Here is a 24,652-nt window from a genome sequence, read left to right on the forward strand (position 1 = left end):
CCTGATCTCCTCCCTGTAGCACAGCACCTGTGGGTAATTGGCTTTTTAATGACTTCTGCATTTCAACACAGTCCCCATCTTGGTTATTTGCCTCCTCAAGCCTCATTTGAGAAGTCACACTGAGCGAGAGAGAGAGAGAGAGAGATGATGGAGGGGTGGACAGGTGAGAAAGTAGACGAAACAAAAGGAGAGAGGAAGAAAAAGTAGGAAACAAATACATAAAATCACTCTCGGTAAATCTGCTAAGATTGGGTTGTACATTCAGGTATTCTAATGCAAATTAGACATATGCAATTAAAAAGGCAAAAGGGAAAACCCCTGCTCCGAGTGGAAAACGTTTTAAGATGATTCAATAAACAGCAGGGTAAATGCATTTGTATGATAAGTAATGATGTTGGCTCAGGATGATCAGGCTGATAAATGAGGCAATTTCACTGCAAAACAATTCAAAGGAATGTTATCAGGATAATGTGCTTTGCACTTGACCTTCAGAAATGTTATGACCGCAATTTCTGTAATATGCAAGGCTCCATTCTGTCCACTACCTAGAGCATTTGGATGTTCTTATAGGTCACCTATCATGCTATTTTTAGGCAATAGCATAGGTCTCAGATATATACAAATATATAGAAAACATGTCTATGAAGTGTTTTGCTCAAAATGATGAAACGCCATATCATGGATTATCAAGGATTATTTCTGAAACAGTATGGAGCTCAAAGGCTTTCTCTCTTGCCGGTTATACCACAAGGTGAGTTCCTTTTTATTTCCTGCTTCTTCACACACATGCTCTCCAGTACAGGTTAGCTCTGAGTGTTAGCGATGCTAATGTAAACATGCACCGACCATATTACGTCCAAAACAGTCGGGCATTGTTTCTGATAGCAAAGTTTCTGATAGGGCCGTGGGTGTAAAGCCAGCCTACATTTCCGATATTACGTCATATCGGACGCAAATCTGGATCAGCTCCGTTGTAGCCCCGTTTTTAGAGATTTGGGTACGGAGGAAAAGAGAGAGGGTTTTATTAAGATTAGGGTGTTTACTGGGTGCGTCTAAAAATGTTAGTGTACTGTATTCAGTTGTTGCCTGTTTTTGTCAAAGTAATGTACAGACCTGACCTACAGCAGAAATCCCTTTGTGTGAGCAAATGTCTTTTGCATGAGTTTTTTTTAAGTTTGCATGTATTTACAGTAGAATCATGTTCTTTTTACCTTTAAGCCACTGTGGGTTTATATTTGTGTGAGCAGCATACCAAAAACGTGTGCTTGAAAATTCTGTTTGAGACAAGTAAGACACACACATACTGTGAGGACAGACACAGAGACTGAAATAAAGAAAGATATTCCCTACACAGGAAGCAGGGAAGTGCTTTGAAGTAACTTTGCTACAGTAGTGTCAGCCAGTCCACAGAATGTCTTCCAAACTAAAAGATACAACCTTCATTCACCCCATGCCATTACATGTAAACACCTACAGACTGTGGTGATGCAATTGTAAACATTACAAATAATAATTAAATCTGCATTTCAAGGTTGCAACATCAGCAGGCTACCCCCCATTACTGACCCAAAAAGAGACCGTTTCTGGTCCAGGCTCTTCAAAAATGTAGAACTCTTATATTCCAATTTGGTGGGATATGGAATCAATGGTGGTTCTTGGAATCATTCAGTAATTATGAATATGTATTTGTTTGTTTTTTATAAAAGTAAAGGATTTTTTTATTAAAAATGAAAAATACTGACTTCCTTTTAGAAAGCAGAAAAAGAAGAAGAGCATCTGGAATTCAAAGGCAGTGGTCCATCCATATCAGATCTACACATATCTGTAAAATCCTCATTTATATACAATGGTTACTTGTATCTAAAGCATGGTATTGTGACATTTTATCATGGTTGTTTCTCTGAGCCCAGAGGTGGAAATGCATCCCAGCTCTTGCAGTATGGGCCCTTGTGTATTTATTATGGCCAGTTCCATCTCTCTAGGTACTGCATATGACTGTGTTTAAATCCTGACATTACATTTTCATGTTCTCCATCCCGGTCAACGGCAAGGCCATGATAGACTTTAAGGCACCAACATGTTTCATTCCTGCCAGCTTTACTGCCTTCAGAGATTACCTCGCACACATCAATAAACAATAAGAATAATATGTCTCCATGTCTGTGCAGGAGGTTGTACAGGCGATGCCAAGTGCATGAATTCCACTTTCACGCTTGCCTTTTCACATCTGCTTATGATCATATCCTTGTGCCCTTTACTGAGCTTGTGTTTGTGTCTATATCTACCTATAAATAAGATTTGTTGTTGATGACATTTTTACAGTGTTTTCATTACCATCTGCCATGCATCATTACATGTGAAGAAGTATTTCTATTTCTGAGGGCTGTAGTGTGCTCTGCATTGTTATGGATAGAACAATATATGGTTTTGAATTACTGGCAGGTTTTTCATGAACCTTCTGTTTCTCATACAAGAAAGTGTCTCTAGCTCTAGAGCTTCTTGGATGTAGGGACTAATATATTATAGTAATTTTCGCCATTCCAGAGTTTTACTACGACCAGATCCTTTTTTCTGAATTAATATAGCACTAATATTATTTTTCTTTCACATACTGTATGGCTGTTGTTCAAAGAAAAAATTAAATGCTTATATGTTTCTCAACTAGCTGAAGAATTGTTTTTGCAAATACTTTCACAAATCTGGCTGAACAAATGGGGCTAGGAAAAGTGAAGCCAATGTCCATCCAATTAGGACTCCACTGGTTTCTAACACAAGTCAAGTTTTACTGAAGGATATGAGAAATTGAACATTAAACATTTTCCTGACAGGTTTAAAATCTCAATCACTGGTTTCAAGTCTTTTCCACTACAGCGTGATTCTCCTTTTGTAAGTTATGGTCATTTTTTATAAAATACATGTTAGGGCAGGAACAATTTAGGGCAGGGCTGTAACATTTTGATTGTCTAAAGATGTATTTTTCAGCGTTCAGTTGTACTTTACTCCACCATTTTGTGTCACTTATGGTTGCAAGACCCGGGCTTGGGGAGTAACGGATTACATGTTACGTGATTACGGAATCAGGATACAAAAAAATGTATTCCCTTCTTTTCTCTTGTATTTATTTGTACTGCATTTGATATTGATTACTTTTATACTCAAATTAGGTTACTGATTAAAACTATGGTATTCTTAAGGAATACATTTAAATTCACTTTCTCAAACCTGGAAAGACCATACTTGAAGCTAGCTGTAAAACCATAGACCACCAACCAACGATGAAGACATAACACATGTAGGCTACATCTATGTTTCTATAAGAGCTTTTTTCCTCTCCTTTCCCCTCAAGGAGAATATCAGTCAGGAAATATTACAGCTATTTTTAAAACTCACCATCAATGCTGTTTTGCAAAGACACACACACGGCACATGCACCAACAAACACCGTCAGCGGCCTCAAAGGCATTTTCAACTCACACACAGAGTAATATGGAGCCCTCAGCTGGGTATATCATCGAACCACTAACTGCAAATGAAGCAAGGAACACATCAGGGGCTCAGATTAGATGGAGCTGGCAGAGATGGAAAATGAAACCGTCAATGATATCTTTCTGCTGCCTCCCCCTCTCTTTTTGGTTATCACCCCCTTTTCTTCCAGGTTGTCTGTCATTTTCAGACATTATTGGCTGTCTCTCAGTGTTTGTCCCATTCAGTCTGCCTCCCCCTCTCCGTCTTCCATTCCCTTCACCACACATATAAACAGAGAGAGTTATCACTGGCCTACAGGGACCCATTACTTCTGTGATCCAAGGCTTTTATATGGTGGCTTGGTCTTAAAAATGGGCATTTATTGCTCCCCCTGATAAATTGGGTGAGTGTGTTTTTCTGTGTGTGTGAGTTTGTGTTTTTCATTCAATCTGCTGTTTGCTTGGAAAGGCTAGACACAGATAAGAGCGTCACATACATATTGTGTTTGTGGATTATCTGTGTGTTGGAGAGAATATAAAGATTCTAGAATGGGAAACATTTGAAACCAGAAAAGGGGATAAAGAAGGAATATCTGATGTTATTTTAGTAACACATTACCGTGGCACAAAAAGGCTGCCAGAATGTGGAGTGTGGGCCACTGGTATTCTAACTAATAATACACAAACAGCAGGTCTATTGATATCAATTATTTATTTTGAACACAAAACACAATAGGCGCTTTCACACCGCAGTACTTTTCCCACTTTAGTTCCGATATAGTTCCGAAATGTTGCGTTCACACCAAAAAAATCTGGAACTAAAATTAGTGCATGAGAACCTTTTTACCCCCTTAGGCGCGTTCACACCAAGTACTTTGCCGTATTTAGTACCGGCACTTAGTGCCCCGGCACTTATTACCCCAGGGAACTTAGTACAGATCGCGTTCACACCGGAATAAATTCCCTGAGGGAAGATTACGCAAATGAGCCGCTGACGTCACTTCGTCTTCTTCTGCTTTGGGTTTACTGGCAGGCCGCAAACAACTTCACGGTGTATACTGCCACCCGAAGTCCCCGGCCGGAATTCCCCGGAGTTGGGGACTAGCTTCAGTAGAAGCTGCTGGGACTCCCAGCAGTCCCTGCTAGAGAGCGGAAAAAAAAGGTTCCTATATCTGATTGGCTGGGCGGATTGCAAACCACGCCCCGTAAAACTCCCAAAAAGTTTTGTGAAGCCGCCGTTTTATTATCCTCGCATTAGCATTACTAGCATTAACATTAGCCCAGCGCACAAACGCAGAGAGACTAACTTATGGCAACACAAAAGAAAACATGGGAGCGGTGGAGATGAGGAGGTGTCGGCGTTCTGGCGATTTACTCGGAAGGCTTCAGTAGAAGCTGCTGGGAGTCCCAGCAGCTTCTACTGAAGCCAGTCCCCAACTCCGGGGACTTCCGGCAGGGGACTTCGGGTGGTAGTATACGCCGTGAAGTTGTTTGCGGCCTGCCAGTAAACCCAAAGCAGAAGAAGAAGAAGCGTCAGCGGCTTCATTTGCCCCAGGGACTTATTCCGGTGTGAACGCGATCTGTACTTAGTTCATGAGAACTAAAGAGTTCTCATGAACCTTTGTGGGAAAAGTACTGCGGTGTGAAAGTGCCTATTAGCAAATCAGATTTGATTTGAGTTATGACAATGTAATTATAATGTATCTAAGAAACCCTGAATAGAGTGATCCAGGTTCTTTGATGCAATCCAAATAATCTGTAAATACATTTCTACATCCATTTATCTATTTAGCATCCATTACTGACCACCTCACCATGTCTTCCAAATTAACTAATTACCCTCATTACCTGTTCTATGTTTCCATCATCCATCTTAAACTTTTCCATCATGTCCTTGATGCACAATTAAGGTACTTTGACATTATTTTCAATCACTGAGTTGGATCACTTTCATGACGTAAAAGAAAAGGTTTGTTATAATGGTTTTGGAGTTAAGATTAACTCAACAAGCAAACTATACTAACGTTGTAGAACATATTTGCAAGTGACTCATTTCTTTAAACACCCAATATGTCTTAAGGATTTATAGATATGGCAAATTCCGTAATATTCCAATCAGGTGTGAACTATTATATCCTCCCCATCAGTGTTTCCCTGACATTCCTGTTCTTCCTATATATAGCAATTATCTGTTCAGCGAACGATCCAATCATCCTCCCACTCTTCCCTTACTTCACTTACTCTTCCCATCATTACCTTTATCCTGTTCTCTTAGCTCCTTCTTCCATTGCGTGTGTCACTGACGGCTCTATCTGCTGTAGCCGAGGCACAAAGGGATTTTACCAGTCAGGTAATCCATCTATCTTCATCTCACACTCTCTCTGTGGATGTATAACGCAGCTACTATGGCTTCACTCTGAAAGAGACTGACAGCTTCATACAGCTCTCAGAGCGACGCTTCAATAGGATTCAAATGTGTATCCTAAAAGGAAAGGGCTATTCAAAAATGTAAGAGGTCTTCACTTTTATTTTCTATTATTTAGCTGGGAAAAGTTTGAAGAAAAAGGGAGTTTTAAGTATTGTTCTCCCCTTTTAGTTGAGATTACATTTTATCCACCAGTTTCCTCAGACCTTTACATGAAAGTCACACATTTACAGTAGTGGGATTATAATTGATCACATTTTTTATTATCTTGTCTTTTTAACAAGATAAATGCAACACATTTTATCATCCCGCTTGACTCCATAAAGTAATTCAGGCTTCATCTCACACCGTTGAATAAAATGCCTCCATTGTTGTGTCTCTCTCCCTAATCCCCAATGCACAAACAAGCAGCAGATGCAGACAATGCAGGAAAGTGCTTGTTATTTAATATTAGTATTATTAAACAACTCTTTTGCTCAAGGCTGTTCTTCCATAATAAAGCGTTTACATATTCTGCCAGTCATTAATCGGGCCACTTGGCATGCAGACTAATTCAAGGATTAAACTCGCAGGGTGTATTCCCTGACTGGATAAAATACATATTAGATCTAAAATCGAACAAAAAACAAAAGGAGTGTGATTTCTTTTCAGTAAAGAAAATGGCGATTTAACTAAAACCCACGGTAACAACTAGCCATTTGCAATAAACTGTATATCATGAACCCAGGAATGAGTTAGCATTTTACCACTTTCAGTTCACATGTCTTGCTTTTTTGAACAGTTAGATACCTTACATAAGATCTGTGGTTAACACAAGCTGAAGGGATTTACACATTGATTTCTACGACATCAAATACTTCAGTAAATACCCCACTGGTGAATGTCTGAAACTTCTTGTGTCCTAAAAACAGTGTCTAATGAGACTATTAAACGCCATCACGCTGAGCATTAGCCGCCTTTAGCCTAGCGGTTGTAGGGTGAAGTAATGTGTCCGTGATGTAGCTAGTATCCTAATGTTATCTTTTTACTTCTGACAATAACATCTATCGTTGAAATATTGTAAAAGCGGTGTTAATATGTGGAGATGATGCTGCCGAACCAAATGTGTAAGTGTGATAAACATGTGTTTACCACAGATTTAATTTTCCGCGATGTTGCAACATCCGATGGAAAATCCCATTGCTTTTTGTCGAGGGAGCCCTTGAGAGGCTAAATTCCTGGTTGACCTACACAAATACGTCATCACTGCACCACTTAACTAACCGGTATTGACAAGTAACTGTATCATAAAGCTTTACTATTTATTTTGCAGAAACAAGATGTGTCTCATATGGTTTGGGCAATTCTTCTAAAAAGAAAAACTAGCTTTAAAACACAACATTTTATGTCCGTCTGTCTCTCAATGTAACTTAAAAGCTGCTATGTGCCACCGCTCCATATTATTTCCTTTGAAAACTGAAGCCAAACACTTGTAGTTCTTTCTCAATTAACACTGGAAATAACATAGGTTTTTACACAGCAGCTGTCTGTCACCCTGTCAATGTATTATTATCACTTTGCACCATTTTATCATTTCTCCAACTCTACGGCTCCGCTTCCTGCCAGCCCACAAATCACAAATGCAATCAAGTCGGCCCGACAAGGGCCCTCAAATCACCGCCGGCGACCTAAAAAGCGGACAGGATATTTAACCTCTGTACCCATCAGCAGCCACTTGACACACACACACGCACACACCACACATAATTTATGCTATACCGCTGTGACATGCTATAATTCAGAAGTCTATTACTGATGGCAGTTTTAAACAAGGCATGTTAGTGTGTGTGTGTGTGTGTGTGTGTGTGTGTGTGTGTGTGTGTGTGTGTGTGTGTGTGTGTGTGTGTGTGTGTGTGTGTGTGTGTGTGTGTGTGTGTGTGTGTGTGCGTGCGTGCGTGCGTGTGTGCGTGTGTACTCTATATGTTTGTGACAAAGTGTATAGATGTGTCTCTGCCTGATAAATATGTGTCACAACTGAATGCTTTGGTACTCTCTGATTAGTACTCATATGTTTTCAGCCTCTCTAAGGACATTTTGAACACACACACACACACACACACACACACACACACACACACACACACACGCACACACACACACACACACACACACACACACACACACACACACACACACACACACACACAGACAGACGGAGGAAAAATACAACTGGAGACGTTCACCGCAGTTCAAACATACTTTTCTGTCAAGCTGTCAAATCGGAGAAAAATAACATCAACGGCAACTGAGAGGCAAATTTAGGACAAAGACGCCTGGGGAGGAATGAATGTCTGGGAGAAGGAAGGTGTGGAGAGAGGGAAAAATAAAAAATAAAAGCAATAAAAGAACGAGCGAAGACAGGCAGAGCTGTAAGGCTTTCTGCAACATGGTTCGGGTCCTGCATTGTCAGTCAGTGCAAACAGCAACACTACAACTGACAGGGTGCACCAACACACACACACTCACCACCTCTAGCATTGCTAGCTGAGGCTGGCTAGAGCTGTCTCTAAAATCACCTAAAACCTCAAGAAGGTGACAAAAAGGCTGCATATTTCATTTGGATGTCACACTCTGGGCCTGCAAAACGCTGAAGGAAAGGTGGGATGTGTACGAGAAAAGTGTCAGAGAAGAGTACACAAATTGAGGAAAGCAGCTGAGATAGAGGAAAATAGATATATATGAGAACACTGAACATGCTTATAGAGATTTACTGTGGTGTCAGAGAGGAGGACTGATTGATTTATCCTAATCACCTGAATGTATTCAAACAATATCATTTGTGTCATTTGGATTATCTTTGTTATAATTTGTTTTTTCATCTGACATTCATGTTGTGTGGATTTTTCCTATCTGTAAAAAAACAACAACCTGAGACTAAGTGTAATATGTGATATTGGGGGATATAAATAACATTTGATTTATGAAGTATCTTGACTGTTTTGGTTCACCCAAGTCTCTGGACCATGGAGCATTTACACCCTGCAGTCCGGCTGAATATGCACAAAGTCTCTCTAGCTTGATTATAAGTATATAACATGAGTGAATGCATGTATAGGCCTTACACAGCCAGGGTTCCCCCACACAGGTGTTTTTACATGTGCCTGATTAGACCTCTTCTCAGGACTGTGTGGGCGTACAAACATTTCGCCTGACTGACATCTCCCCCCCCCCTCCAGCTGGCAGGACAACTTTGTTCGTAGCTATTGGTCTGATGAGATCTGGTGACACGTAATTATCAAGAGCGCTCTGCCTCAACTGAACCAGAGCTGAACTGACAACACCTGTGGAAATGTCTTTTAAAGCACCTCCAGGATGTGCAACAACGGCAATTTTGCAGGTTTATTCCATGTTACGCTCTGCAAAATTGGTCTTTCAAATCTTGATTGAAGTCTGTGCACACATAAGATATCAGTATTTTGAATCAAAGCAAAATGTGAGCAGACATCTTGAACTTTATTCAGAATGGAGTTTGTGATGTCTCAGTGTCCAATTTGTTCAGTTTCATTGCATGCACAATCCAAATAATGAGTAGGTTATTCCAGCAGGAAATGTGAGGAATGCTGTCTCAATATATTTACAGATGTATTCAAATCATAATATTGAAACATTGCATATGTTTAATGTTACACAATATATATCTTTAAGCGAATATAAAATAAGATATACATCCCTAATTTGGATTTTGTTTCTCAAAGCAGCATTTTTACAATAAATAAAACCAAAGAAACAGTGAGTATTTAAAGTATCCCTCTTTCAAGAAGCTGGTGGAGAGGGTGGATATTCCCAAAGTGGGATTACTTAGAGTAAAGCAATTCATGAGGTTTTGAAGATTAGAAACAGCTTCATAAAAGCAGTCCAATTATGATTTCCTTTCCTTTGTATGTGATGCTAACAATGCCTGGAAAACCTTTATAGACCATAAAGTGTGAATAGGTAATTTCACACTTATAAATTGTAAACCTGTCAGTGAAGAGCTTTTCATCTTCATCTTTGTTTTCTGCACTTGTAAATAGTCTCCATATTACCTTGAACACTCTCTCTATATTCACGTTCTCTCTGCTATCTTGTCTCAGCCGCTGCAACTTCCCTTCAGGGATCATTACATCTTCATCTACTCTATCTAATTCACAGAAAGGCTAGAAAATGATTGCCTGTCACCGTTCAAACCGCAAATGAACATGTTTCTGTCATTCTGACTTCAAAGACACGGTGACACACAGCTGCACCTTTCGTGCTGTTTTGCAGAATTGACTGGCTTTTCAGAATAACATTCGCGGAGAAAATATAAAGTAGAATTAGAGGAAAGAAGTACACACATACTGTGAAAAATCAAGAATCAAAGACCAGACGCACACATTTCAACAAGAAAGCAAACAGTTAACATCAGAAAAAGATACAGTTTCTTTGAGGTGTAGAAAATGGGTTTATATAGGAAAAAATGCTCTGTTTGAGTTTAAAATCAGCTATACGTTTATTATGTGAGCATGTGAAGTTGTTGTGAGACCGCTAATCCTGGAATCTGGAAGTTAGCGCTTGCTGCATCAAAACAATATTCATTTGATGGGTTTGGTAAACTAGCTTCCAGGCTACTTTGTAAGCTAGAAAAGCCAAATAATGTGCTCCACTGAATATATTCTTACTTGACTGGCTCATTTTGATTCATTCAAAGTTGTTGTGATAAGATATAAATTAGAAATTGATCCCAGAAAAAGGAGATGGAGATTAGCTTCTGGGCTGCTAGTTAGAAAGGCCAAATAACGCTCTGTAAAAACAACAAATATTTTATCTCTGGCTTACTCGTTTGGAGAAATAGTATTAGTTATGAAAAGATAGAAATTAGAAATGGATTACTTAGTTAAGTTAGCTTCTTACTCACAGAAGGTAACTAACGTTACAAATGTACCAATTTTAACTAAAAACAAAATGTCTTCCTAAACCCAATCAATAGTTTCCTTCACCTAAAGAAGTGGCTCTGGTTGAATTCACATCTTTCACCAAGTGTTTAAAATTGATGCCATAATAGAGTGTGTGCGAACATAGTGAAGGGTCATCATTTGCAGCTGAACAGTTTAGCCACGCGTTCTTTAGCTTCACGGTTCTCAACAATCCCAAAAAACAGATATGTTTGCAGAAAGTGAAGTTAGATAAGTCCAGTGCACAGTACCTGGTCTGAAGGAAACTCTACAGTCCTGAAGTCAATGAGTGTCTAGTAAAGAAATCGAACTAGCTATCCTGTTCATATTTTACATTGGGAGTCCAAAAAACCTAATGCACTGGTTAGCTCATTTCCCTTGTACCTTCTGGAGGTAGAAGAGGGATTTTTTCAAGCATTTGAAAATTAGTAATAAACCAGATATACTTTCTGTGAGTTTGTGTTTGAGTCTTTCTTCCCCCTAGTGGTCGATAATGACCTTCACCAACAATACAACAAACTTCTTAGCCCACGTTTCAGACGTTACGTATTTTCAATTGTCTGTCCTGGAAATTGCCTTTTCGGATGGATGAGCTAGTAACAAAAAGTAAGTAAGAGTCATTAATAAAAAACTCTCTCAGCCTTTGTGTCAGTCTGCCAGTTTGTCTCTGTCCTTGTCTTCTTTTTTTCTGGTTTCTTTCACAGTTCTTGTCTCTCTTCTGTATCTTTGTGGATGCTCATCTATCTGCCTCCTTTGTGTCTTTGTTCCCATTTGCATGGCTATCTGAAGTCTTTCTTTGTATTCTACTGCGAGTATCTCTCAGTCTCCACGTGCCTCCCGTCAAGCATTATCTCACGCTGCATTCTTCGAAGTCACTCCATTTTTGTTTTGTATGGTCTCCTTTTTTCTCTGTATTATAGAAAGGAAAAAAAACTCAACTCAAATTCCTTCAATTGTGTTTTCTTAAGAAAGTATTTCACGTTATGTCATCCTCATTTTCTATATCCATGAATGAGATATTCAGTTTCAGTGTCTAGATCACAGAGCTGGATGTCTTTTTTTTTTTGTGTGCATGGAACATGATGTCTGTCTTTGGATTTGTCAGTGTGTTAATAATGTTCCTATGCATTAACACACCAGCACAACATATATATGATAAATAAAGCCTTGTAGTGTACACACACTTCAATTCCAACACCTACTTTTCTTTGATTAAGCTTTCACATGTGCATGATGCTTAAGTGCACAGGGTTTTTGTAACTTATTTATTTATACATTTCTCTCAATCATCCTCTACTTCTCTCTTCCTCTGTATATTTTTCTGACTCTCTATATGGTACTCACTCTTCAAACTCCCCTCTGATCATTTTTCACGTTTCAGATCGTGGCTGTGTTGGTGGGTGCTCAAAACATGGACTTTGATGCTTGATGTTTGCTTCTCGTGTAAGTTTGTCTCGTTCAGCCTGGGGTTTGAAGGTAATGAGAAGTGTGCGTGAAATATTTTTACTATGGTGTTATTTTACCTTTCTATAATGTTAATTTTTATTTTGAAAATGCTAGGAAGAGCTCAGCTATAAGATCAGATAAGATTTAAGATAAGATATGATAAAATACTTAGCTTCACAAAATATCAGCGGGCATGTGGGTGTTCATATTATTCCATTCCTTACATTTTCCTACACCTTTGGGTCAGCTAACAGATTTGGCTTTCAATATATGTCTTACTTTGAATAAATGAGACTCGGAGATTATTATGTATTTGTAGGTAAAAAAAGGAAAAACACTCGTACCTATCCTATCTTGTCACATCTAGGATTTGCCAGGGGTGTGGATTATGTTATTTCATGTCAATGCAGGGATGATGAAAAAAAGAAGTTAACCAAACACTCATTTCAATCCAATCATGCCCAACCCAGAGATCTATAAACTGTCAGGACTATGGACTTTATGACAACGGTGTCTAAACGGGGGGCAAGAGAGAAATGGAGAGAGTGATAGCGCCAATCCAATCTTGTCAGATCTACAAGCTGTCTAGTGTGGGTTACGCTCTATGACAACCGTATCAATATTATCGGGGTGGAGCGAGAAAGAGGATTATATGATAACTGTGGCGATAACGGGGCCATAGAGACAAAAGCAAGGAGCTTATTTTCTCCTACATACGTGTACATGCTGTACCCAAACTGATGGCATTAGTGATTTTTGAGTCAACAGCCTGAAATCGAAAGGGAAGCACAGAACATTTCTAGAGCTCAGACCTCTTTATGATTGTGTGTGAATGGATGAATTGGCATGTGTTAAGCTCTTTAAGGGGTCGGAAAGACTGCCAGTTATCTATAGGGCGACTGCAGCTGAGGAGGCAAATGATCGTCTTCCAATTGTAGGGTCAGTGGGTCAATCCCTAAACCCTGTAGCCAAAGTGTCGAAGTGTCCTCTTGTCATGATACTGGTGTTATTTAGTTCCCTGTTTTATATTTAAATGCATTTTGTCTTTGTGTCTAGTCTTGTTTTGTATTACTTCCTGCCTCTGTTTTTCCTGCCTGTTTGATTGTCTGATTCTTTTCACCTGTGATACAGTATGCCCTCCCCACACCGAAGAAACTGAAGGATTGGCGTTAATAAAATGTATTTCTTCAACAAATGTTCACATAACAAAGCATAATACTACTTTATCAAACATAATATTATTGCTTTCAACTAACCTAATACAGTTAGTGTATGTGAAATCTGTTGACATTATACATTTATAAATGAAGTCAACGTTTCAGTTTTCAGTGCAGCTGTGCCTTGTCTCTGATAAGTGATTATTCCTGTGTCGGTTGGTTGTCAATGTTTCCCTTTTTTGGTTCCAATTTCCGTGGATCCAGGTTTCCCATCTCCATCAGAATCCTTATATTCCATTTGTTCCTCATTTTGATTTCCTGTTTTCTGTTATGCTTTATCTTACCTGCTTCACTTATTGTCATGTATTTTGTACCTATACTGTATATGAATAATGCTCGCTTTTTTCTTATTTAAACCTGCCTCCCTGTTTTATACTGCTTTGGGTTCTGCCACCCTTACCCACCCCATGACCCCTAGGGCAAGATACTATACCCAAATGACTCCTGATAGCATGGCTTAACGTGTAGATTTAAGTAGCTTTGATAAAAGAGTAATCTAAATGAATACTCTTTAACCTGTTCCACTCTGAGCCTGTTTTTCAGGTCTCAGGCTCGAAAATGACATTCCCAGAACAAAAGACCATATCTTACCTTCTAAAAGGGTTAAATTAATAATCTTTTTTCTCAAAGTAATGATAAACCTGTGAGTTGGATGTAGAAAAGTCAGAATCAATATAGATGTTTTTTATTTTAAAGAAAATTCAGATTTTACATAGTAAAAAACTGTAAATTATAGTGTCCGTCCAAAGATTATTTTTTACAGATAGTGAAAACTACCTTTGGATGATGGGTTAGTAGACTAAAAGCTTTAGGAATCCAAAGTACAACATATAATAAGTACCCTGTATCAAGATTGATGCAAAACAAGTGAAATTTGACCTTTTTAGAGAGATTTAGCCAAAAACCCCCACTTCTGGGGTCATTTGGGTGGATTTGACCTATCTCTGGCCCCCCTTACTCGATTGGGATCGTTGACACACCTTTCTGACCGTTAGAGCCAATAGAATCGAAGGGGGAGGCTCACACACACACTCGTTGTAAAGAGAAAAGGTGGGGGCTACGCGTTTACAACTGAAACTAATTTTGCAGATTTTCTCCTTCTGGAGTTTGGAAACTAAAAATCAGTTTTATTGCTTATGGATTATCAGAAATAATTTCAAAGAAGGCACAGATACATAGGATGAACCTATGGATTAACTGCAGTATCGTTTTTTTATCGTTTGAATGCCATTGAAGACCAGTTTTGACCAAGGTAAGCCATATTTGCGTTTTTAGCTACTTAGCTCCACATGTTATGATGTACGCTTTCGTTTATAGCGTCGCGAATGTTTATCACTGAGTGTTGAGGTGGGCACCGTTAGATTCAGTGTCTCCAGGACACCAAAAACGAGTGGTTGGTTTTGCATCTAGGATAAGTAATAAGGGAGTTATGAGTGAGTTTAAGTGCCTTTGTAGGTTCCGTTTTTTCGCACGAGGCTAATTCAGAGGCTGAGTGCTAGCATTGAGGGTTTTTTTTGAAAAAAAAAATTAAAAAGATCAGTTAGCTGAGTTTCTTCCCGTTACATGGATATAACACATTCATAGTTTTATTCAATATTAAGATTCCTTAGACGTTGTTTCCTGCAAATGACGCGTTTATCCGCCCGGTACCGGGGGGGTGGTGTGTAACAGGTTAAAGATCTTTGCATTTTAAATGAGCCTTGATTCGATGAATTGATGAATTTCACTCAGCCCTTTCTGGAACTTCTGTTCATTTTGTGGTTCTTATAGCTGCGTAGAAAAATGGCTATGTACTGAAACACCATGGTACTGATACTTCATATTGCCATTCAAGGTCCATTAATGTATGAGTACATCAGCAAACTTGACATCATAAATAAAAAGACAAAAGCTAGAGACAGACAAGAGACTGACAGACGATTTGTTCTGGCCCTGCCTTATCAGATCTACAGTACAGCGGTCAGGGCAGTGCACGGTCATTAAGTTGCCTATAATGAGAAGGGCTTAAAGGACGTGACGGCTATTGCCCCCGACAACCACCTCCCGCACCGATGGATGAGACGGATAACTGACACCAGACATATATACGCAGAGAGAGACGGACTGGCATGGCGATCATGCCTGCTCAATCGTATCAGACCTTCAGTACGAGATGATGCCGTGGTGAGCACTGTCTGACAGATCCTCCCTCCACCACTTCTGACATGTCAGAGACAATGATGGGGAGGGAGAGAAAGGGAGAGATGATGATGATGTATGAGAGCAATAATTGACATGACTGAGAGATTATGTTTGATAAAGAGAGAGGGGAGAAGAGATGGGATCAGGGGGGTGCGATGTGAGAATGATACGATTAAGGTCCCCAGAAAAGAAAAGACAGAAATATGTTTGACTGTGATGATCTTCATGCCTAAAAATAGTGATATGCTTTCTGGGTTTTCCCTTTCCTGTAGTGTGTTCTATAGGTTTGTGTGCATGTAAATGGTCTGCAAAGGCTCAAATCCCTGTGTTCCCTCCAGAGGGACTTTCTCTCCCAAACACTCCCCCGCTGCCTGAAACGCCTCCATTGGACTCCTTTGTTAACTTTCTTAACATAGTGACATCACTACTTAACACGCGTGCTTCTATTGGCTGATGCTCCAAAACATTGGCATAATAAGGCCCCTATCTGCCAACAGGGAGAAAAATAGGTATTTAGTGAGTTTAACCTTTCTTTATTTTACTAAACTTTCAATAAAAGTAGGCCGGTGAGTCAAACACAGAGTTCGTTTAAAGTAAATCTGTGTCTCAGAGGAGGTTCTCACTCACAGCTCTGCTCTTGGCAACATGTCAGCACATGATTACACTGACCTAGACCTATTCTGGCTGAGTGCATTCACAGTTGATTTCCTGACACCATTATCTGACCAGAGTAACAGTTAAATCTACATACGCCAGACAAAAAAACTATTTGACACCAAATATTTTGATCAGATCTAGACCATTTTCCATCTAAATCATACCCTCAAGACAGTGATGACATTACTCTAGACTTTAACAACATATTCAACATTGTGGCAAATTGTACACTTCTCTAACTGGCCTTTATCATACTGTGCATGTGAATTTAAATGCTGCTTTGGAAGAAGAGTTTCCCTTAAACGCTCAGGTCAGAAAGTGTGACAACCATGAGTGTGAGTTTGGAGAGAGTGGGCGACGACAGTGAGAGACAGAGCAAAAGGGCAGGAGTGTGTGAGAGATGGAAATGGGTAGACGGGCGACTGATTGCCATTTGGCGCCCGACAGGCGGAGAGAGAGACCCAGCTGGGGTCGTGTCACGATCTGTCTACCGAGTTATATCAGTCCGCCAACTCAGAGTGACAGAAGGAGATGGAGATATAAGGAAAAGTTAACATATGAACCTTTTCTACTAATGTATTCAAAACATTTTAGCATACTACTGCGGGTAATGTTTGCAACTTTAACAATAACAAGATAGAAAATGTGAGAGAAGGAATACCTACATTTGTTTTTTAGGTATAAAACTGCCAAAAATAAAGAACTACATAAAGTGTCTGTAGCCGCTTTTCAAAGATGCATTACTATAAACCTGCAAAATCCAATTGAATTGGTAACTTGAATTGGTCTGGAACACACCATAACATTTAAAAACCTGCAATTACAAGACATCCACCAGAAATTAACAATTTCCACCAGCATCGAACATTTTTGTGGTTTCTATGTAAGTACTAGAAATTAATACATTCAAATATGGTTGGTAGACCGTCCCAAAGTCTCGCAGGATTATGAATTTGAGCATTTTAAAGAAGTATCAGTTATAATCTGCCCTTCCAACTGATGCAGCAATTTGTAAGTGAAACAAGTAGAATTCAAGGGAAGTGATTTGATCAGAAGGCAAACATACCCATGCAGCTTAAAGGGGACTTATCATGCAAAATGCACTTTTGTACGTCTTTTATACATGAATATGTGTCCCCGGTGTTCCAGGGAACTCACCAAGTGTCAGAAAACACAACCCTCTCTATTTTCCTCCATACCCAAATCTCTAAAAAAAGGGGCTGCAACGGATCTGAGAAAAACTGATCCAGATTTGAACACTGTCCTGACGTCAGAGACAGCCACGGCCATTGCCGTTAGAAAGCGCTGGAGACGCTGTAGTACATATGCCAGGCCTGTAGATGGTGCTGTTCTCACTGAATCTGCCCTTGCAAATACAGAGCGAAAAAATTTCAAATTGAGCAAAATGAGGCATGGCTAAAATGCATAATCTGTTTGGTATTTTGAAAAAAAAAAGTATAAATAACCCTTATATAGGTATGGTCCTACACTATATTATTCAAATATAGCATGATAGGTCCACTTTAGCTTTATTTGAAAACTGTCAAGACCAACTGGCCTCTCGTGTCAAAATCATATCTATAACTAGCCTAATGTGTGTGTCCCTACCTTAACTCATACAGTAGGTCATTATAAAGTGTGCTGGATTCCATAAAAGGGGGGTTAGGGTTAGGGTTAGGGTTAGGACAGAGCTTGAACAGAAACACAAAAAGACAAGTGTAGGCTGGTACCAGTAGGCAGGGCAGGGTCCATGGGCTTCTCCCAGGAGTTGACTTGTTCCCAGGTGAATCCATTGGTTCCGAGGGAAACGCTGTACCCACAGCTGCTGTATGACTCCTCAAACGTACAGCCACCTGAAAAGCAGAAGAGAAAGATGCCTACATTAACAGATGCCATTTTTCTACTGAGCAAGCAGTTTTTGGTCTATATTGTTGTACAAGAACAATGCAAGTGTGGATGAACCTCAGACTTTTCATGTTGAATAACAACCATCCACTCAACATGGAATATGTATCTGGACTGAATCATGATGAGACATCTCCTAAAATGAAGCTGGTATAAAAAATAGAAAGGCATCGACCGCTGGGTAAGCGACAAGCCTCGAGCAACTAAATGAAACATTGGTTGAAAGGATGAATTGTGTCATATTGCTACAACTAAAAAGACAGTTGACAACAAAACTTCCTCTTTCGAATACCAACCTTTTTTAGCATGTGGATAAGCCATCTGGATTCAATAAAGCAATGGCAAGCAGTGCCAATTAAAAAAGCTGCACAGGAAATACAAATTACTGATAGCAAACACTGAATGGCTGATTCAGTCCATTAAACAATAAAAAAATGGGCTTTGATATAATGAAAGTCTATCCAACGCGTTGGTATTACCCATATTTGTGATTAAGTTCTTTGTTTTCAAACCACATCTTTAATCACATTAATGAGCTCTGAATTTCGATGAAATGTTTAAAACAGAGCCTTTCTAAGCTGCTCGGGTATTGTTAACACTTTTATAATTAGTAATTAAGTTATCAGCATGAAAGGAAAGAGCCGGTGCATAACTGACAGGGGCTGTTTATCAGAAAGAGAGCAGAGGGGAAGAGAGGAAGAGTGATAGTGAGACAGAGTGTGCCTTTACATGAGAGGGAGTGATGGGTAGATGAGAGAAAGCTTTATGTGTCAACATGATTAAGTCACAGAGTCATGTCGTTATTTCATGGCCCGGATAAGACACATTTTCCACCACATTAACCTTCTCCGCTGGCCTGGAGCTCACATCCACATACATAGCTGCGCTTCCCTAATTAGACATGCTTTGACACACAACTTATTTAATTTGTTTTGAAGCATTGAATCGGCCAAACGTCATTGCTTTATTCATTAATTCATCACTTAATGCTGATCCTATTTCATTATTTGTATCTGCCTCTTTGCTGCTCCCCAGAGTGCATTTGTCTCTTTAAACCTCATTAAAACAATATAAAGATATTTCTTTCTTCAAAATGTAAGCTGCGACATACAGAATTAACAAAGAGGCATGTAGTGAACATAAGGGTCTATGCAATACTTGAAACGTAGCAGTATTGATCATAATTTGGGCAAAGAATGTTATTGTCGAGAGTGATAAATCTTAACTATTGGATTGATTTCCAATATACTATACAAGATGCATGGTTCCCAGATGATGAATTCTAACACCATGAATTATCTTACCATTTTTTAATTTAGGTGAAATGCTCAGTATTATTGAAGTACATGTGCAGAATTTGTCTAATTATAAATGCTAGCATGCTAAACTGGTGAGCATTTCTTTAAACGTCTTCTTTCTACATTGCCATTGCCAGCATGTAGGCATGCTAGCATTAGCATTTAGCTCAAATCCCACTGGGCTTAAGTACAGACGCACTAAGCCGTCTATAAGTATGTTTTTTTTCGTAAGTTTAAAATGTAGCAATTTGTCCAAACAATTCAGGTTCTTAAGTATAGGTGTAACATTGTAGAACAAATATTGTAAGACTTAATGGGGCCCTATTATTCTTTTAGGGGTTTTCCCTTTCCTGTATTGTGTTCTCTAGGCAGGGGTGCACATAACTGGTACGCAGGTACGCATGCGCGGCAACAATCTGAAATGCGTACCGTCATTTGTGTCACAAAGCGCATTTGCGTACCGACGTAAATGTGAATGTGCTTTTCGGTCTCCGTGTGCACAGACAGGGCTGCTGTTAACGTCGGTCTGTACAGCAGCCCTGCGCTAAAACAGCTGATCACAACGTTCACACGCTCCGCGGTCACGAAGCTCTGTACTCTACTACCACCCCCCCCGTTGACAATCGTCAGAAGATGGAGTACCAAACACTGACTCCAGGTACCTCACTGAGAAAGTTGTGTGCACCCCTGTCTATAGGTTTGTGTGCATGTAAATGGTCTGCAAAGGCTAAAATCCTTGTGTTCCCTCCCTCCACACACTAAACCCCCCCCCCCACCTGAAACGCCTCCATTGGACTCCTCAGTTTTCTTCAGTAACATAGTGACATCACTATGTAACACTCACACTTCTATTGTCTAGCACTCAAACAGGGGGAGAGACATCTCTGATGCAGTGGACCAATCACAACAGAGCCGATCAGCTAACCAATCAGAGCAGACCAGGCTCTGGTTTCAGACAGAGGGTGGAAAGAGGTTCTGCAGCAAAGGCAGTATGAGAAACATAAAGAGCTTTTTGAACATTAAAGCATGGAGACATGTCCCAGTAGAGGCACAAAATATAAATATGAAACATGGAAATTAGCATAATAGGTCCTCATATTCCCAGGCGCACTGTCCAGACTGTGAAATACACACATAGCCTATACACCCTAAAATCTGAAATAAAAAAATGTGTGGTATCGTTTTGATTATGCCTCCTTAAGCAAGACTTACATCAACTGGGAAATCAAATAAAAAAGAAATCCCTATCTGAAGTCTGTTTGAAAAACAACCTCCAGCAGTGCGAAACTGGGAAAAACACAGTTTTTCTTAAAGATATGAAAATAGCTTTTATAAATTAATCAATACTGAGATAATTAGCCTCTGTCGCCCCCTCATTGTTGGGTGATCTCATTAGAAATGGAAGGAAATCAAAGTGATCTCATTAAAACAGAGTTATTAACAGCAAGGTGGGGGTGGGAGGGGGCTGTGGGGGATCTCGCATCAATATTCAATATCAGATCTGCAATTTTAAGACCAATATCAAGGGATGAGAGAGAAGTAGCTCACAGCGATAGACTAGACTGTTTGTGTGTGTGTGTGTGTGTGTGTGTGTGTGTGTGTGTGTGTGTGTGTGTGTGTGTGTGTGTGTGTGTGTGTGTGTGTGTGTGTGTGTGTGTGTGTGTGTGTGTGTGTCCATGCCCCTGATCTAGTTTGCAAATCAGTGCAACACCTCCCTGCCCCACGCCTCATTGACAGAAACGCTCAAACATAATCACACACAAATGCTGCGTGTCGGAACATTTGCATAATGAAAATGAAACACTCTGGTCTGATTGTGGGTATGAGCTAACACACATGACCACCGCACAGTGAACTGAATGTGGTGCATACTGAAGGTGTGTGGGCTGTAGCTGTGAGGGTGTGCGCATAAATGTTTGTTAATGTCTATGTACGCACATGCCACCAATACACGCAGAGTCCCTTCATCTCTGCTAATTACCATTCCTGTAACCAATATAATCAAATATGAATGTGATGACTACAGCATGCTAATAGGCACACACACATGCAGTGAGAGAACAACCAGTCAATATTGATTTCAAAGTTAACTAAAAAGTTAAAGTTATTTTGGCTACATTTATTCTGTCTTTTATTGTCAACATTGCATCCAACCATAAACCGCTGCAAATATTTTATTTAAATCTGTTTTTTCTTTTGGTGTGGTCGCTTTTGTCAACATAAAAAAGTTTAAAGAGGCCCTATTATGCTTTTTGGGTTTTTTACATAGGTTTTTAGTGCATGTCAATGGTCTGCAAAGGCTAAAATCCCTGTGTTCCCTCCAGAGGGAGTTTCTCTCCGGGTCAGGGGGAAAAGAGGTGCTGCAGCACAGGCAGTATGAGAAAAATAAAGACCTTTTTGAACATTAAAGCATGATAACATGTCACAGTAGAGGCACTACTAATTTGAACCTGAAAATGAGCATAATAGGGCATATTTCACCATAATGGCAGAAGGTCAAAAAGCGAACTATCTTTGCCGAGTAGGTTATTTATTTTGGTTTGTTTGTCCTGCAGGATTACATCGTAATTACTGACATTTTTGTGTGGTCGTTCAAATAACTCGTGACTCTTCTCGTTTTCCATGGTTTTGCCAATGTACCTAAATGGGAATTGCTTATTGAGTATTAGTATTAGTAGCATTTGGAAACGTAAACACATTTTTTTTCCTCATTAAAGAGCTAGCATAAACACAAACATTGAATTTAATTATCTCGCAAGGCTTTGAATGGCTAGGATGAACCTCTCACCTTGTTATCTGTGCTTGACAAACAGAGTAATTAAACAAAAACAAATTCACGTCAGCAGTCAGAGAAACGTGTTGATGGTTCACAGCTAATTAAACATTTCATCTATGCGAGAGCTCGTTTAACATTTGTATTGAAATAACTGCAGCTTTTGTTTCAAAAAAACATTTGAGAACATCTGTCCAGGGACTACAGATGGAAAATCGCCTCTTCGCTAACTGTAGCCCATCTACAGAAGCTAGTGATGTGCACTTTCCCTTCTAAACGAACTAATAATATACAAAATTGATATCTTGAATGAGAATTAATGGAATTAGCTTATTTACCTATTTTTAAATAAGTATGACCGTTCGACCAACTTGGCATCATAACTTACATTACATACTGTAAAATGTATGTTTAATAGTCCACCGCCGCTAAGACATCCATTAACTAGCATAGTGTAATATGTAAAGAGGTTATTCATGCATTCATAACTGATGATTCTGCTTGAGCTCACATCCGGTCCATTTACACATGTATTAGACTGTATCACTGAGACACACACTGACATTATGCAAGCAACCTGGCCTTCAACCAGAACACCCCCCTACACATAAACACATCCTCTGATGATTAGGGATGTCCCGATCACCTTTTTTTGCTCCCGATCCGATTCCGATCATTTGATTTTGACAATCTGCCGATACCGATTTTTCCCGATCCGATCTTTATGCAATGCATTAAGAGGAAAAAAAAGGTAACAGATAACGGCTGGTCATCCAACGCGATGAATTCAGCTATCTTGGCTGTTATTTTGTTGGCCTTTTCACTGTTCTGGGGCAGTTTCTCTTTCCTTTTAAAAGTCTCTGAAAGTGTTGGTTGTTTCAATGCCGTTACCTGAGTGGCCGCTGTGTACTCGTCGTGTTGTTGTTGGTGGTGTTTGTATTAGATTGGTCATGTTCAACGTAGCTCTGTTCTTTCCACCACGCGGAACCTCCGCCTTGCAAACATTGCATCTGGCTGTTACACTGCCTTCGCTTTCAATTTTATAATACTTCCAAACTCCTGACATTTTCTCTGTCCCGACTCCCGAGGCACCAGCTCAACGTAGCCTCTTGTTAGCTTACTGCTACTATTAGACACTGCGCCCACTGTTGCCAGATTTGAGAGAAATAAGCAACCAGGTCTATGAAAACAAGCCCAAAAGAAGCAACACATACATGATGTTGTGTAATTTTAACCCAAAACTAAGGCCTCAGGATGACTTTAAGACGTGAACATGGTCATTTTTGTTTTGTAACATTAAATAAAATGTATAAAAATATTTTATAAAAAAAAAAAAAAAAAAATTCCGATCCCCGATATTTTTCTCCCGATCCCCGATCACGTGAAAATCACGTGATCGGCTCCGATCCCCGATCACGTGATCGGATCGGGACATCCCTACTGATGATAACACTTATTTAAGCAGAGTCCCTTGTCTTTTTCATGTTGAGATTTCCATTCCCCCAAGGCGCCAATAGCAGCCATTACAGCCAGTCATGTGAGCCAAAGCTAACACAGTGCGACAGGACCCTCTGAGTCCCAGAGCAGGGGGGGGGGCGGGTGAACGTCTCTAAAGAGTCTGTTTACTGCTCACTTAGATAACATCTACTGATCCTGAGTGTGTCTCACTGGGTTTTCAAGTGTGTGTGTGTGTGTGTGTGTGTGTGTGTGTGTGTGTGTGTGTGTGTGTGTGTGTGTGTGTGTGTGTGTGTGTGTGTGTGTGTGTGTGTGTGTGTGTGTGTGTGTGTGTGTGTGTGTGTGTGTGTGAGCAAACCGAGGACATGTTGTTGTGTGTTTATGGGTGCATGTGAGCACAAAGCAGTTTCCATGTGAGAGGTTGGAAGTAAACACACAAATTCACAGGAGTCTACTGATTTAGAGTTGGTTGATGCATCTTTTTAGTACCTAGTAACTGGACATCTGTCAACATTCCCAATGTAGGTGAAAATGTATTTGTATCATGATATTTAGTAAGCTTCATTTCATTTCACCCAGATCATTGAAAGAAAGGTCATTTGTAAATGTTATTCATTTATCTTGGATATTTAGTAAATATTAATTACTTTAGTTCAGGTGCTTTAACTTTTTTGGGCGGTTGGACTGGCTTGCATGTGTGTTCCTATGTGTTCCTATCTTGTCTCTTAGTTAGCTCATATTAAACCCACTGTCAGCTAACATGCCAAGACCGTTAAATATTCCCATTAAGTCATTAAAAAACATATGCCAACATATGCCATCTGCCTCTGTGTTCCCCTCTCACTCACACACTCACACACACACACACACACACACACA

The 24,652-nt window shown here is 39.7% G+C and overlaps 1 protein-coding gene across 1 annotated transcript in view; it reads right to left on the reverse strand.

Moving 5' to 3' along the window:
- The window catches only part of ptprt (protein tyrosine phosphatase receptor type T), a 350,127-nt gene that overhangs the window by 280,881 nt on the left and 44,594 nt on the right, over positions 1 to 24,652 (reverse strand). Inside the window, exon 2 of the mRNA XM_034149943.1 lies at positions 18,073 to 18,195. Coding sequence (XP_034005834.1) covers positions 18,073 to 18,195 — 123 coding nt within the window. The remainder of the gene's footprint in view (positions 1 to 18,072; positions 18,196 to 24,652) is intronic.

This window comes from Trematomus bernacchii, unplaced genomic scaffold, assembly GCF_902827165.1.
Source record: "Trematomus bernacchii unplaced genomic scaffold, fTreBer1.1, whole genome shotgun sequence".
NCBI classification, from domain to species: Eukaryota; Metazoa; Chordata; class Actinopteri; order Perciformes; family Nototheniidae; genus Trematomus; species Trematomus bernacchii.